Raw genomic sequence first — 16455 nt, forward strand, 5'->3', positions numbered from 1 at the left:
CTTGGGATGGTTTCCTGCTGGCTCCGCTGTGGACGGGACTCTCGCTGCTGTGTTGGATCCGCTTTGGACTGGACTCTCGCGGCTGTGTTGGATCCATTATGGATTGAACTTTCACAGTATCATGTTAGACCCGCTCGACATCCATTGCTTTCGTCCTCTCCAAGGTTCTCATAGTCATTATTGTCACCGACGTCCCACTGGGTCATCATTGTCACCGACGTCCCACTGGGTGTGAGTTTTCCTTCCCCTTATGTGGGCCTACCGAGGATGTCGTAGTGGTTTGTGTTGTGGTTTGTGCAGCCCTTTGAGACACTAGTGATTTAGGGCTATATAAGCAAACATTGATTGATTGATTGATGAAGTTAACTTACATGTATTGGTTCCATTTGTGTCGATGGAGCAGGAGCGACCGCACATAAAACACACCCGAGCAACTAAAAAAAAACATGATGTGCCCTTCCTCCTTGTTAATGTTAAAAACTATCTACACTTCATTGCACATGCATCTCTATGTTGATCATTAAATGCGTTACAATTCCAAGAGAGTTGCGTTGTAGGCACTCAAACGTGCGTGTTGATTTTAGAAATAATGTACACTTCACTGCAAATGTAATATAACACCATGTTGCTGAATTCACATGTTAGAATTCCATGAGTGTTTGGTTTCAGCACTAAAAAAATATTCATAATGTTCCCAGGGCTCTGTGTAACTGCAGACTGATTTTAATAAATATTAATACAAATTATTAATAACAGAGGTATAATACCACCAAGTCAGCTGTGGATTCTTTTTCCAGGCTTCTGAATGGACAAAATGTGCATGACAGCAGGTGTATGCATTTGTGTGTAGACATAGACCGTTTTGAGACTTGTGTGGATAGAGATCGTTTTAACCCCAAATATGCGTTTTTTTTAAACTCTCCATATTTATAATATGCGGACTGGACACTGGCCGAGAGTTGGTTGGCGGCCGAGAGAGGAGTCGGCTCTCTTGGTTGCTTTGTTGGGTCTGCTCCTGTCTCTGGCCATGCTCCCTCTACCCCAGCGGACGATGGCGTGGAACACCGCAGAGGCCACCACAGTGTATATGTTTCTTTTAATCTATATTCATAGCTGTATGTAGAAGTGGCTGGTTGCATCAGCTGCTTTAATGTCTTTAATGTCCTCTGTGTTCTTTGATGTTTCCCTCTTACAAACATGTAAGAGGGATTTGTACTATGGCTATGAGTTGTTTTTTTCCCTTGGCCTCAGTCTGGACCCCCTCTCCAGGGCCCAGGCTTAGACTGATTTTTTCATTTTATTTTAATCTTCTATTTTTTTCTACCATTCCCCCCACTTGTTTACCTGTATCTCACCTTTTTTGTAAGGGGCGCTGGAAGCCGGCAGACCCGTCAGCGATCCTGTTCTGTCTCCCTGTAATGTTTGTCTGATTTTGAATAGGATTGTGCTGAACATTTTAATTTTCCTGAAGGAACTTTCCTGAAGGAATAAATAAAGTACCATCTAATCTAATCTAATCTATTTGTGTGGACATGGCCTTAGGCTGGTGCCCCAAAGACCCGACCTCGAATAAGCGGAAGAAAATGGATATATAGAAGGGTTTTTGAAGACCGTTTCATATCAGCAAAGTCTGGAAAGTGAAAACTCCATAATCCAAGACTGAGCAGTGTTTACTAGAGGCTTCCTCCAAAACTCGGGAGCAGAACGAATGGAGTGGCTTACCCACAGTTGTGGCCACAACCCAAATTGTGGGATCAGTTTGCTGTTTATGCTAGAATGACCAACGCAACGCTGTCTGCTGACTTGTAACAACCCCTCGTGGAATACTGCCTTGCAAAAACATGTGATCAGGCTAGTTATCAACACGAGGAGGAAGTTTAAAACTCTTGAGGCTGTGTATTGACATTACTTGGCGATCTTGAGCCAACATAAAACTGGTTGGAGGCACCACAGCTTGCTTGGAAGGAAACATTCTGTATTGCATCAGCAATTGGAAACAGTGACTTACTACTGTTGGAGCTCTACATGGAAAGGGAAATAGCAAGGGGGCCATGACAGAGAACACTAGTCAAAAACATTGTACAAACCCCGTTTCCATATGAGTTGGGGAATTGTGTTAGATGTAAATATAAACGGAATAGAATGATTTGCAAATCATTTTCAACCCATATTCAGTTGAATATGCTACAAAGACAACATATTTGATGTTCAAACTGATAAAAAAATGTTTTTGCAAATAATCATTAACTTTAGAATTTGATGCCAGCAACACGTGACAAAGAAGTTGGGATAAGTGGCAATAAATACTGATAAAGTTGAGGAATGCTCATCAAACACTTATTTGGAACATCCCACAGGTGTGCAGGCTAATTGGGAACAGGTGGGTGCCATGATTGGGTATAAAATCAGCTTCCATGAAATGCTAAGTAATTCACAAGAAAGGATGGGGCGAGGTACACCCCTTTGTCCACAACTGCGTGAGCAAATAGTCAAACAGTTTAAAAACAACGTTTCTCAAAGTGCAATTGCAAGAAATTTAGGGATTTCAACATCTACGGTCCCTAATATCATCAAAAGGTTCAGAGAATCTGGAGAAATCACTCCACGTAAGCTGCACAGCCGGAAACCAACATTGAATGACCGTGACCTTCGATCCCTGAGACGGCACTCTATCAAAAAACGACATCAATCTCTTAAAGATATCACCACATGGGCTCAGGAACACTTCAGAAAACCACTGTCACTAAATACAGTTTGTTGCTACATCTGTAAGTGCAAGTTAAAGCTCTACTATGCGAAGCGAAAGCCATTTATCAACAACATCCAGAAACGCCGCCGGCTTCTCTGGGCCCGAGATCATCTAAGATTGACTGATGCAAAGTGGAAGTGTGGAAAGTGTTCTGTGGTCTGACGACTCAACATTTCAAATTGTTTTTGGAAATATTCGACGTCGTGTCATCCGGACCAAAGGGGAAGCGAACCATCTAGACTGTTATCGACGCAAAGTTCAAAAGCCAGCATCTGTGATGGCATGGGGGTGCACTAGTGCCCAAGACATGGGTAACTTACACATCTGTGAAGGCACCATTAATGCTGAAAGGTATATACAGGTTTTGGAACAACATATGCTGCCATCTAAGCGCCGTCTTTTTCATGGACGCCCCTGCTTATTTCAGCAAGACAATGCCAAGCCACATTTAGCACGTGTTACAACAGCGTGGCTTCATTAAAAAAGAGTGCGGGTAATTTTCTGGCCCGCCTGCAATCCAGACCTGTCTCCCATCGAAAATGTGTGGCACATTATGAAGCGTAAAATACGACAGCGGAGACCCCGGACTGTTGAACGACTGAAGCTCTACATAAAACTAGGATTGGAAAAAATTCCACTTTCAAAGCTTCAACAATTAGTTTCCTCAGTTCCCAAACGTTTATTGAGTGTTTTTAAAAGAAAAGGTGATGTAACACAGTGGTGAACATGCCCTTTCCCAACTACTTTGGCACGTGTTGCAGCCATGAAATTCTAAGTTAATTATTATTTGCAAAAAAAATGAAGTTTATGAGTTTGAACATCAAATATCTTGTCGTTTTAGTCCATTCAATTGAATATGGGTTGAAAAGGATTTGCAAATCATTGTATTCCGTTTATATTTACATCTAACACAATTTCCCAACTCATATGGAAACGGGGTTTGTAAAACACATAACATCAAAGGCACACCATTGAACAATACAGACACAGAACAAGTTTTATCAAATGGAAGATGACATACAAGAGGCAACTTGGAGCAAAAAATAAACTCACAAACAGTTAAGCACTAAAGTAAACAACTACCTCATTGTATGTGCACTTAGGCAGGATGGGAACGGGGAAATGCTTCCCAGCGATGCTAGCATACAGTACAGGTATACTGTGTTACGAGGTTGTGTAGGTTACGACCCATTTGCATTATTGTACCAAAGAGAAAACCAGTTTTATGTGACGCAGCAGAATAATACTTGGGCTGCGGACTCCATCACTTAAGTCATTTTAGGTACATTTCTTCTCTTTGTCAGGTTTTCCCGATATATGAACTGTATTTTTAATGTCCTGCATGTGTGAATGACCTAGGTCAGGGGTCGGCAACCTTTTTGGCTGAGAGAGCCATGAAAGCCAAATTTTTACTAACACTGAATACCACTAAATGCATGCATTTTTTAAGTAAGACCTACATTTTTAGAGTAAAAGTCTTATATTTTATATCATTTTTATTCTGAAGCTAACCAATAATAAATAAAATACTTCTTTGGCAACACTAAATTGGCCCTAGTGTGTGAATGTGAGTGTGAATGTTGTCTGTCTATCTGTGTTGGCCCTGCGATGAGGTGGCCACTTGTACAGGGTGTACGCCGCCTTCTGCCCAAATGCAGCTGAGATAGGCTCCAGCAACCCCAAAAGGGACAAGCGGTAGAGAATAGATGGATGGATTTCTTACCATTGATGTGACTTATTGAACAGGTGCGGTTGAAAAACAGATGGATGGATTAAAATGCATAAGAATGTTTTATATGTTAAACGTTATTTTTAACACCGATTACTGGCGGAATTATTCATTACTAATCGTGTTAAGCAATGTCAGCTCAGATGTATTTGAGAGCCAGATGCAGTCATCAAAAGAGCCACATCTGGCTCTGGAGCCATAGGTTCCCTATCCCTGACCTAGGTGTTACTTTAGGGATAATGTAAGTTTTTACTAGTTTCTTAATTCTAACTTCAATCAAAGAAGATCAAACAAGAATATGAGAAACAGCAGAATAAGCCTTTTGTGCAGAAGCAGGTAAGATTTAGCACAGTGTAGAATGTATGCGCCTGTGCATGATCATTTAAAAGTGAAATAAGCAACCTTTCTAGCATTATCAAATGCACTGGCTAGATACAATCAATCAAAACACACATTTCAGAACACTGTTATTCCATAAGCCCAAAGACAAATAAATACATGTCTTATAAATATGTATTTACCATAGTCTGGATGGATGTTTTATGTGTTTCCCTCTAGTTGGGAAGGTTGAGCTAACATTGGCGTAAGGACCTAGAAAAGCTTTAGCTAATGCATGGAAAGCAAGAAAGTCAGACAAAGGTCTTGGTAGAGCGAATAAACAAGGCATGGAGCCTAATTTACCAGTGAGTTACGCAATATGCTCGCCCATTCATCTCGTGGGATAATCAATAGCCATGGAGCAGCGAGCCAATGATGAAAATAGTGTAGCATATGGAACTGCAAGAGATGGCTGGAGGTGTGAGTGCAATATTTAATGAATCACCAGGCTCAACTACTGAATTAGATTCTTAGTTTGTAAATCAACATATCTTTAAAAGGGGGGACAATTCTAGCGATAACTGTTCAAGTTATCCAGAGAGAGATGCAGTCATGAAAATACTTTTTGGTGTAACTCTTCTACCTCATGTCCTCCAAAGGATTTGGAGCACAACCCACAGCCACAAATTATAATCAATTATAGTCACTATTATGCGATCTTGATCCAACACACACATGTGGACGTGTATGAGACAATCTACACAGGCAATCAAACTTGCAAACACACCATCTTACAATATGCCTACATAGCCATGTGTGCTGTAATACTCTCTTGAGAATACTCCTACATGGATGCCCACACTGACATCCACACAACATCATCCAGCATAAACACACAGAGGCCTGTGTTGTGACAGACTGGGGGAGTCCACAACAAGGATGCAAACTGAATTCCTGAGGTTGAAGAAGTAGGAATGATGTCCTCTAGGACCAGTAAGAGATCCTGTGAGAATCATGCAAGACTAAAAACACTGTGAGGCCGGTGAAACGTTCTCTAGGCCTTATCTTGGGCTCTCTCATCTCTGTTGCCAAACATTCTGCCCTGAGGTCCAGCCATAAAGGCACCGCATGGAGCCCAATGATCAAAGAGAATGCTCGCTAACTGACTTGGGCCGCATTGAGCTTGCTGGCTTCTCTCCAGAAAAACCCCTGTGATGTTGTTGTTGTTAGGGGCGGTAAAACAATTCTGAGAGAAACTTACAGAAATATCGCAGCAGAACATACTAGCTCGACTCTAGGTTTTAATTTTGCTCCCAATTTGGTGAGATGCCGAAGAGTGTATTAGACTTTATGGCAATACTGTTGTTTTATAGTGAAATAAGAAGTCAAAGTTAAGCCAAACATAAGAAACGCTAAGAAAAGTTTTCCTGAATCTCTTTACAATTCTTTAACAAGAATTCCTGCTCTCCAAACTAGGTTGTTTTTTTTTTGTTATTCCATTGCTTGAAACCAACCACAGGCATAGGTTAAAGGGGATCATTATCACCAAACCTATGCAAGCGTCAATATATACCTTGATGTTGCAGAAAAAAGACCATGTATTTTTTTAACCGATTTCCGAACTCTAAATGGGTGAATTTTGGCAAATTAAACGCCTTTCTGTTTATCGGTCTTTTAGCGATGACGTCAGAACGTGAAGTCACCAAGGTAACACACCCGCCATTTTCATTTTCACATTACAAACACCGGGTCTCAGCTCTGTTATTTTCCGTTTTTTCGACTATTTTTTGGAACCTTGGAGACATCATGTCTCGTCGGTGTGTTGTCGGAGGGTGTAACAACACTAACAGGGAGGGATTCAAGTTGCACCACTGGCAAGAAATCTGCTGCCAGACCCCCATTGAATTTGCCAGTGTCTGCACATTTTACCGGCGATGCTAAGGCAGACATGGCACAGAGATGTATGGATAACCTGCAGATGCATTTGCAACGATTAAGTCAACGAAATCACAAAGGTGAGTTTTGTTGATGTTGTTGACTTATGTGCTAATCAGACATATTTGGTCACGGCATGACTGCCAGCTAATCGATGCTAACATGCTACGCTAATCGATGCTAACATGCTATTTACGCTAGCTGTATGTACATTTGAAACTATATACCCACATTTAATGCGAAACAAACACTTACCAATTGACGGATTTAAGTTGCTCCAGTGTCACAAGATGCGAAAGTCCTGATCGTTTGGTCCGCACATTTTACCGGCGATGCTAATAAGGCAGCCATGCTATGGGCCACTTCATTAGGTACACCCATGCTATGGCCGAATAGCGTCAATAGCTATTCGCTCAATAGCTTCAATTTCTTCTTCAATTTCGTTTTCGCTATCTGCCTCCATACTCTGACCATCTGTTTCAATACATGCGTAATCTGTTAAATCGCTTAAACCGCTGAAATCCGAGTCTGAATCCAAGCTAATGTCGCTATATCTTGCTGTGGTAACTGCCATGTTGTTTGTATTGGCAGCACTGTATGACCTCACAGGGAAATGGACAGTCGCATCGCAAATAGCGAAAATCAAGAACTTTAAAGCTTTTTTTAGGGAAATTCCGGGAGGTGTAAAATTTTGAAAAAAAAATTTGAAAAATAAAACAAGCCACTGGGAACTGATTTTTATTGTTTTTAACCCTTTTGAAATTGTGATAATGTTCCCCTTTAACTCTCAGATGATAATTTGGACTTTTTAACATACAATCAGATTCCCCGTGAAAGTACAGAATATAGCTGAATATCCAATGAAAACTTGTTTGATGTGCCTTGTTTTTAAAGAGTACCTCCGTTTGACACTAAAACCGTCATCAAAACAAGTACAGTACCACTTCAGACCACAGCTTCCTGAATGACGAGCCAACAAGACGAGATGAGCAATAACAAATGATGATGAAAGATATTTGTGTTATTTTGAGGTCGACAGCCTTGGATAATTACAGTAAAGTTTTGAACAGATGGGTGGCTGTCAAGGTACTTTACTCTTGTGTAAAGTCTTGTTAACTTCTAAGAGGTACTTGCGACAGTCTGTTATATCCCAATGTTTCTCGTTGTCCCATTGGGTTGAGTTTTATTGTGCCCTGATGTCGTTGGGGTTTGTGCAGCCTTTTAAAGCATTAGTGATTAAGGGCTACTGTATATCAATAAACATTGATGGATTGATTGATTGATTGATTGATTGATTGATTAAAAATGTTTTAAAAACATGATCAAATACAAAAATAACATCAAGATATAAAACTCTAGATTTAACAAAACGGTTATGGGGTCATATGTTCATAAAGTTAAGAATCTGGGGACATAACTTGTAGCTTAAATATTTATATCCTCCATCCATCCATCCATCCATCTTCTTCCGCTTATCCGAGGTCGGGTTGCGGGGGCAACAGCCTAAGCAGGGAAACCCAGACTTCCCTTTCCCCAGCCACTTCGTCCAGCTCTTCCCGGGGGATCCCGAGGCGTTCCCAGGCCGGCCGGGAGACATAGTCTTCCCAACGTGTCCTGGGTCTTCCCCGTGGCCTCCTACCGGTTGGACGTGCCCTAAACACCTCCTTAGGGAGGCGTTCGGGTGGCATCCTGACCAGATGCCCGAACCACCTCATCTGGCTCCTCTCGATGTGGAGGAGCAGCGGCTTTACTTTGAGCTCCTCCCGGATGGATGAGCTTCTCACCCTATCTCTAAGGGAGAGCCCCGCCACACGGCGGAGGAAACTCATTTCGGCCGCTTGTACCTGTGATCTTATCCTTTCGGTCATGACCCAAAGCTCATGACCATAGGTGAGGATGGGAACATAGATCGACCGGTAAATTGAGAGCTTTGCCTTCCGGCTCAGCTCCTTCTTCACCACAACGGATCGGTACAACGTCCGCATTACTGAAGACGCCGCACCGATCCGCCTGTCGGTCTCACGATCCACTCTTCCCCCACTCGTGAACAAGACTCCTAGGTACTTGAACTCCTCCACTTGGGGCAGGGTCTCCTCCCCAACCCGGAGACGGCATTCCACCCTTTATATTTATATCCTCCATCCATTCATTTCCTACCGCTTATTCACTTTATCCACTTACTCAGTGGCCTAGTGGTTAGAGTGTCTGCCCTGAGATGGGTAGGTTGTGAGTTCATATCCCGGCTGAGTCATACCAAAGACTATAAAAATAGACCCATTACCTCCCTGCTTGGCAATCAGCGTTAAGGGTTGGAATTGGGGGTTAAATCACCATAAATGATTCCCGGGTGATCAAGGGTGATGGGTGAAATGCAGAGAATAATTTCCCCACACCTAGTGTGTGTGTGACAATCATTGGTACTTTAACTTTTAACTTTTTATATTTATTTTATAAATATAATGTAGGACTTCCATACTTTATCTCATCATATGAATAATACCGAAGAGTCAAAAAGTCATACATTGTGACAGTCAAAGACCCTTTCTGTGACAAGAGCACGCTGCTATTTTTTTATAAACTACTTTAAAAAAATTGTCATAAATCCTGCGTGTACCAGGTGTGTTAGAAAATAAAACACAAATATAACAATGGTCTGTGAAGTTTTTGGCTGCCGTTAGAAATCTGCTGCAGAAATGTAAGCAAGGAAGTTGTTGACTACTATTCAACGGTATTCGCTGGCCGTAGTTGGCCCGCTGGCTAACTAGCTAAATATTTCTGCGTGACGTACCTGAAGAAGCTCTAGCTCTGCTTTGTGGCTTCAGCAGCTTGTGCTTGTCAGAGTTTATATAGATGGTAAGAGATGATGTATTTGTTACATTGCTTGTGATCAGTGCTAAATGCTCATGAGAACGCTAGCTGTACTCTGTGTGCAGTTCTAACTATTGTGGCACATTAAGGATTTTTCCTTTTCCTCGTTTTTGATGTTGCTTTGGTTGGAGACTTAGTATACCCCATTTAAACAATGTAAATGTGTCATTATGATCGACAAACTTTAGTATTGTAAAGCCTCACAGAAACATTATGTTCTCTTTTACAGAGAATCCGGAAGAGTTGGCAGCTATGGTGCAGGTACAACTAACATTGTGACCGGGTGAATCTATAGATTATTTATTTTTGACCACATTTTGAAAAACACAACGGTGATGACTTCAAGTTCTATATAAACAGTGTACAATTTCAAAAAGATATGATCTTTTTGGAGAGGGCCGGTGTGGTTTTATTTGCAATTTGGGAATGCCTCCAGAAACGAACATCTTTGGAGACGGACTCGGAAAACGGGTTAGAATTGTGACTGCGGAGCAAAATTTACACCGAAACATATCCAAAACATATTATCTAGGCCAGTGGTTGTACCCCCAAAGAATATTTTTTTTATTCAAGTACCCCCTAATAAGACCAAAGCATTTTTGGTTGAAAAAAAAAGAGATAAAGAAGTAAAATACAGCACTATGTCATCAGTTTCTGATTCATTAACTTGCATAACAGTGCAAAATATTGCTCATTTGTAGTGGTCTTTCTTGAACTATTTGGAAAAAAAGATATAAAAATAACTAAAAACTTGTTGAAAAATAAAGAAGTGATTCAGTTATAAATAAAGATTTCTACACATAGAAGTAATCATAAACTTAAAGTGCCCTCTTTGGGGATTGTAATAGAGATCCATCTGGATTCAGGAACTTAATTCTAAAAATTTCTTCACAAAATAAATATTTAACATCAATATTTATGGAACATGTCCACAAAAAAAATCTAGCTGTCAACACTGAATATTGCATTATTGCATTTCTTTTCACAGTTTATTTTGCCAAAGTATTATTCAATTTTTGAATTGTTGCTATTTTTAGAATATTTTAAAAAAATCTCACGTACCCCTTGGCATACCTTCAAGTACCCCCAGGGGTACTCGTACCCCCATTTGAGAACCATTGATCTAGGCCACAAGGAAGTGTTTTGAATGTAGATTATCATCATAGGTCCCCTTACATGAGCCTAAAATGGCAAAATTACACAAAAACTGACTGATTTGTTCTTTGCGGCAAAAATGTCCCGTTGAAAATCATTAAAAATAAAAAGTAATTTAACATTAACACATGCAATTCTTTATGTAAACATTTCAATGTGAACTACTGGTCTTGATTTTGTATTTTCCGGCCTCTACTTTTTTCCCAGCCAAAGCATGCAGCAATACCTTTGTTTCCTGCAAAGGTGTCTTGCAGGAAATGGCCTGAACTTTCACAGTATCATGTTAGATCCGCTCGACATCCATTGCTTTCCTCCTCTCTAAGGTTCTCATAGTCATCATTGTCACTGACGTCCCACTGGGTCATTATTGTCACCAATGTCCCACTGGGTGTGAGTTTTCCTTGCCCTTATGTGGGCCTACCGAGGATGTCGTAGTGGTTTGTGCAGCCCTTTGAGACACTAGTGATTTAGGGCTATATAAGTAAACATTGATTGATTGATTGATGATATTTTAGGCCATTGGTTCTTTGTTTTATTTTTGCAAAAATGTATACAGTATATCTATTTTTATATTGCTATTTTTATCTTTGGTATGAAAATTATTATGTAACAACATCTATTAGTATTTTTTGGTTCTTTGTTGTTGCTATTTTTGTATTATGACAATTTATTATTGGATCATGTTGTACTGCATTTTAATCGTTTGTTCTGTGGTTGTGTGATGTTTTTTGCCTGGACCCCAGGAAGAATAGTCTCCACTGCGGTGTAGACTAATGGGGATCCTTAATAAACTAATAAGCTACTGTAATGATAGGTGTACGTCTATATTTGTCAAGAGTGCGGTTTTTACTTTTAGATTTGTATTTTCATGAAAGAAAACTGTGGCTATACTTCGTCGTTGTTGTGGTAAGCTGAGATGTGTTGTCATTCTGGTCAAATGAGTGAATTTGATGAATGGGTTAATGCATGCACAATAAAATCCAGCAATCGTAGAAAGCTATGAAAGCATGTTGAAGTACAGCGTCAATGATGTTTTAGTGTTTTATCTTGGCACCACATTCATGCTTGCGTCTGCCTCCTCTCACTGTTCAGCTGTGACAGACCATGCATTACATAACTCGACCACTGTATGGCCAGGGGCTCTCAAATTTGTGCTACTGAAAGTCCCAACCCAACCCCCACCCCCGGCCTTACATACTGTACTGTACAGTGCATATGGGCATTCACAGTCACACACCAGCCATGCATCTCTCATGCACACAGACTGGATTGTTGCTTTTCGTGGACGCAATGACCTTAATAGCTGAATGACTGCGCATACATAAAGTTTTGCAATGCTCCTACAGTACATGTATTCATGGACAGATCACCAGGACAATGTGATAAAACCGCTTTGATCGTTACACTAAACGCGGCTCAGGCTAAAAATAGAGAGGGGGCCTTCTGCAAACATGCACACTGGTGCTAATGTAGGAAACAATTGATCTCTTTGCAATGAAGGCCAATAAAACATACATACAGCAGCAGGTGATAGCTCGCGTTTTCTTCCTGATTGTGGCAGTGACAAAACTGTGCCATGCACTTTATACTTAGGAACAATTGTCTGCACTGTTGCTCTTGAGACCTTATGCTGCTTTGAAATGGCAAAAAGTGACTTTTGTGACTTGTTCAAGTCAATGATTCGTTTTTTCAGATCTGTGCTGTGTTCCTTTGACTTTCCCATTGTCGCGTTTGTAACTGAGTCTAATGACTGCATCACGTGAGCCCTATTTAAATGGGATCAGAGAAGTCAACAGGTGTCGTCAATAACAATGACTCACATGACGTTAAGAGGCCATGCCATGAAGCTAATTTGATTTGATTGTAACTTTTCTACATCACCAAAATTGATAGTGTATGTTGCTGTATGTATACCTTTGACCCAGCAGATTTGGTCAACTTTTCAGTAGACCCACAATAAATTCATAAAAGAACCAAACTTCATGAATGTTTTTTGGGACAAACAAGTATGTGCTCTAATCACTCTATCACAAAAAATAAGCATTGTAGAAATTATTGCAAAATCAAGACAGCCATGACTTTGTTACCTCTATGTGTGCACAAACTACAGTTAAAGTTAAATTTCAAAAAAATATTAAAAAAAAAACGATCAGGGTCAGTCTTAAGGAGCAGGACCGTATTGGTCTCTGTAAAAAATGGTGCATTCCTAATTAATAACCATTACAGATATGCCAGAGGCCAATGAAAAAATAGCCGCCCAACATCTACGCACTAAAACAAGTGATTTTCAAGAGTTGGGCTCATTCTGTGCATTACAAAGAAAAGTTGATAATGAAGGATTAGTGTTCTTGATTGAAACTGATTTATGTTAACTCAAGTCTACGTCCTTCCTAGCTTTAATGAACACTTAAGTCCAACAAGTCGTGATTAATTCCAAACCTTTGAACATTGCGATGCGATCTCCTGCACCCAGATTTCCATTTCGACTTCCCATTTGATTGATCCGCCGCTTTCAGGCTCAAATTGGCGAGCTCTGTTTTTACCGCGCCACGCATAGCTAATTCAATTAACAGGCAATGAAACCGAAATTAAACCCTCCTCTGTAGCGTAACAATCATTCAATTTCGGAGTAAATCTAATCAGGGTTGACCTACAGCTCAGCCGTTAATTGATTTAGCGCGGCAGAGAAAACACACTCGTCATCGGGAACATCAGAGTGGGAATTAAGGCTGACGTTTGGAAATTTGTGACTCGAGGCAGTCACCTGAGAGGCAGATGAAGGTCAAGTAGTCCCCCTGTCCGCCAGTTGCCAGAAATGGGATCTTCTTCTTGGTCTTCCGCTTCACCTGCACGGCCACCAGCATCTTCTCGTCGTGGGGTACGAAGACCTCCTTGTGGATGGCTGCTTTGGCACTCATTCGGGACAACTGGCGGGACCAACCGGTTCCAAGAGTGCGCTCAACTGAGTGGGCAGAGGAGAGAGAGAAGACGACAGAAGATAATTGATGATGTCTAGAGCAGGGTTTTTCAACCTTTTTGGAGCCAAGGCACATTTTTGGTGTTGAAAATTTTTGGTGGCACACCATCAGCAGAAATCATTAAAAAACAAAAGTCAGTTGACAGTAAAAAGTCATTGTGGCAATTGTTGGATATGACTTCGAACCATAATCAACCATGCATCTATAGCTCTTGTCTCTGTACTGTCACCACCTGTAACATCACGCCGTGACTTATTGAGTTTTTTTACTGTTTTCCTGTGTGTAGTTTTTTAGTTCTTCTCTTACGCTCCTGTTTTGGTGGCTTTTTATCTTTTTTTAGTATTTTTCTTTAGCAGTTTCATGTCTTCCTTTGAGCGATATTTCCCGCATCTACTTTGTTTGAGCAATCAAGAATATTTCAGTTGTTTTTAATCCTTTGTAGAGACATTGTTGAATGTCATGTCATATTCGGATGTATATTGTGGATGCCGTCTTTGCTACACATTAAGTCTTCGCTGTAGTCCAGCATTCTGTTTTTATTTACTTTTTAGCCAGTTCAGTCTTTGTTTCGTTCTGCGTAGCCTTCCAGAAGCTCCAATGCCTTTTCTTAGGGGCACTTACCTTTTGTTTATTTTTGGTTCAAGAATTAGACACCCTTTTACCTTCACGCTGTCTCCCGCTGTTCCCGACATTTACTAAACAAATAGCTACCGGCTGCCACCTACTCATACGGAAGAGTATTACACGGTTACTATACCGAGCACTAGAAAGCACCGACACTCAACGACAACAAATAACTATAATTACTGGTTTGCAAAAAATATTTTTAACCCAAATAGGTGAAATTAGATAATCTCCCACGGCTCACCAGACTGTATCTCGCGGCACACTAACAGTGGTTGAAACACACTGGTCTTGAACAGGGGTTGTCAATGCTTTCCGGGCCAAGGACCCCCAAACTGACGGAGAGAAGGACTACTTATTTTGTCTTGTATGAAACTATCATTTGTATTTTGCATTGAACTAATCATAAAAGATACCATTAAGGATATACAAATAAAAACAGTATTGTGTCACTAAACGCTGGCAGGCAATAAGCGCTCGAGTTGCCAGCTGGCAACTAGTGCGCTAAGGGCTACGACACAATGTAGTATTATACATTGTATGCAAATAAATAATCAAGTAAAACATTGACAGGACTCTAGTAAATGGATAAATGCAGGCTTTTTCACTCACACATCCTGCAAGTGTGCAGAGCAACTGCTATAGTGAAAGTTCAATATTGTGCTTCTTTCTCATCTTAAAATGATATCATCATACATACCAGGTGTAAATTATTCCACCACAGTAGGGCTGGCGATATGGCCTTTTATTAATATCTCGATATTTTTGGGCCATGTCACGATACACGATATATATCGCGCTATTTTGCCCTGGCCTTGAATGAACACTTGATGCATATAATCACAGCAGTACGATGATTCTATGTGTCTACATTAAATCATTCTTGTTCATACTGCATTAATACATGCTCAATATAAACTTTCATGCAGAGAGGGAAATCCCAACTAAGTCAATTGACTAAAATTGTATTTATTAAACAGTTATTTAGCAGTGGCACAAACATTAATGTCATTTCAAAACCAAGTGCAAGATTGTCAGAGACATTTTCAAACAAGCTATGAGTGCACTTTTGTGCATGATGTCACTAAGATGACTTCGCAAAACACCACATTAAAGTGCACTTTTGTACAAAACGCCAATACATTAGTTTAAAACAAATAAAGTCCTCTTTTGTGCACGATGTCACAGAAGATATTTCAATAACTGTCAAAAAAAAAATGAAATAGCAGTGCTGCTACTTTTTGTAGCAACGCTTTTGCCGCATAATTGTTCAACATATTCCTGCTTGAAGTCAAACCACCGCCATATGATGCACCCCGTACTGTTTTTTGGGGGGGAATTAATTTCTTCCTTCATTTGTTACCAGATTGGCATCTTCTTTCTCTCGTATTACCAATCGCAACGCAGCGTTAGCATACAGAGCTAATGTTACCCTTGTAGCTACCTCTCTGCTCGGGGAGGGCGTGTGACATTGCACGCGTGACGTATGTAAGAAGGTGCGCTTGTTTAAGTCTCTGTGAGAAGGAGAGACAAGAAAGAGTGGGAAAGGCATGCTGTGTAATGCCCGCAGCTAAAAGCAACTGTGTGAGAATGTATACTCGAATATCACGATATAGTCATTTTCTATATCATACGGAGACCCGTTATATATCGAGTATAAATCGATATCGCCCAGCCCTACACCACAGTATGATGCTTTTTAACCCAAATGTGTTTGTCATTACGGTCTTGTTTCAATCAATCAATCAATGTCTACTTATATAGCCCTAAATCACTAGTGTCTCAAAGGGCTGCACAAACCACTACGACATCCTCGGTAGGCCCACATAAGGGCAAGGAAAACTCACACCCAGTGGGACATCGGTGACAATAATGACCCAGTGGCGCGGATTTCTGTACATTTTTTGTACAATACAATCGGCAAGATAGGATGGAGCTAGACCGTGTAGTATATTATACGTAATTAGTAAAACCTTAAAGTCACATCTTAAGTGCACAGGAAGCCAGTGCAGGTGAGCCAGTACAGGCGTAATGTGATCAAACTTTCTTGTTCTTGTCAAAAGTCTAGCAGCCGCATTTTGTACCAACTGTAATCTTTT

At 40.6% G+C, this 16455-nt stretch overlaps 1 protein-coding gene across 3 annotated transcripts in view; it reads right to left on the reverse strand.

The window, feature by feature from the left end:
- LOC133550051 (syntaxin-binding protein 6-like) overlaps nt 1–16455 on the reverse strand; it is a 154257-nt gene that overhangs the window by 120512 nt on the left and 17290 nt on the right. Inside the window, exon 2 of one of the 3 annotated variants that reach the window (XM_061896065.1) lies at nt 13519–13716. The exons of 1 other annotated variant lie outside the window; for it this stretch is intronic. In XM_061896065.1, coding sequence (XP_061752049.1) covers nt 13519–13672 — 154 coding nt within the window. In that variant the 5' untranslated portion in view covers nt 13673–13716. Of the gene's footprint in view, nt 1–13518; nt 13717–16455 lie in introns of those variants that run through there. One more of the 3 variants, XM_061896066.1, reaches the window with a different exon arrangement.

The sequence above is a fragment of the Nerophis ophidion genome, linkage group LG03 (genome assembly GCF_033978795.1).
Source record: "Nerophis ophidion isolate RoL-2023_Sa linkage group LG03, RoL_Noph_v1.0, whole genome shotgun sequence".
In the NCBI taxonomy this organism is placed as follows: domain Eukaryota; kingdom Metazoa; phylum Chordata; class Actinopteri; order Syngnathiformes; family Syngnathidae; genus Nerophis; species Nerophis ophidion.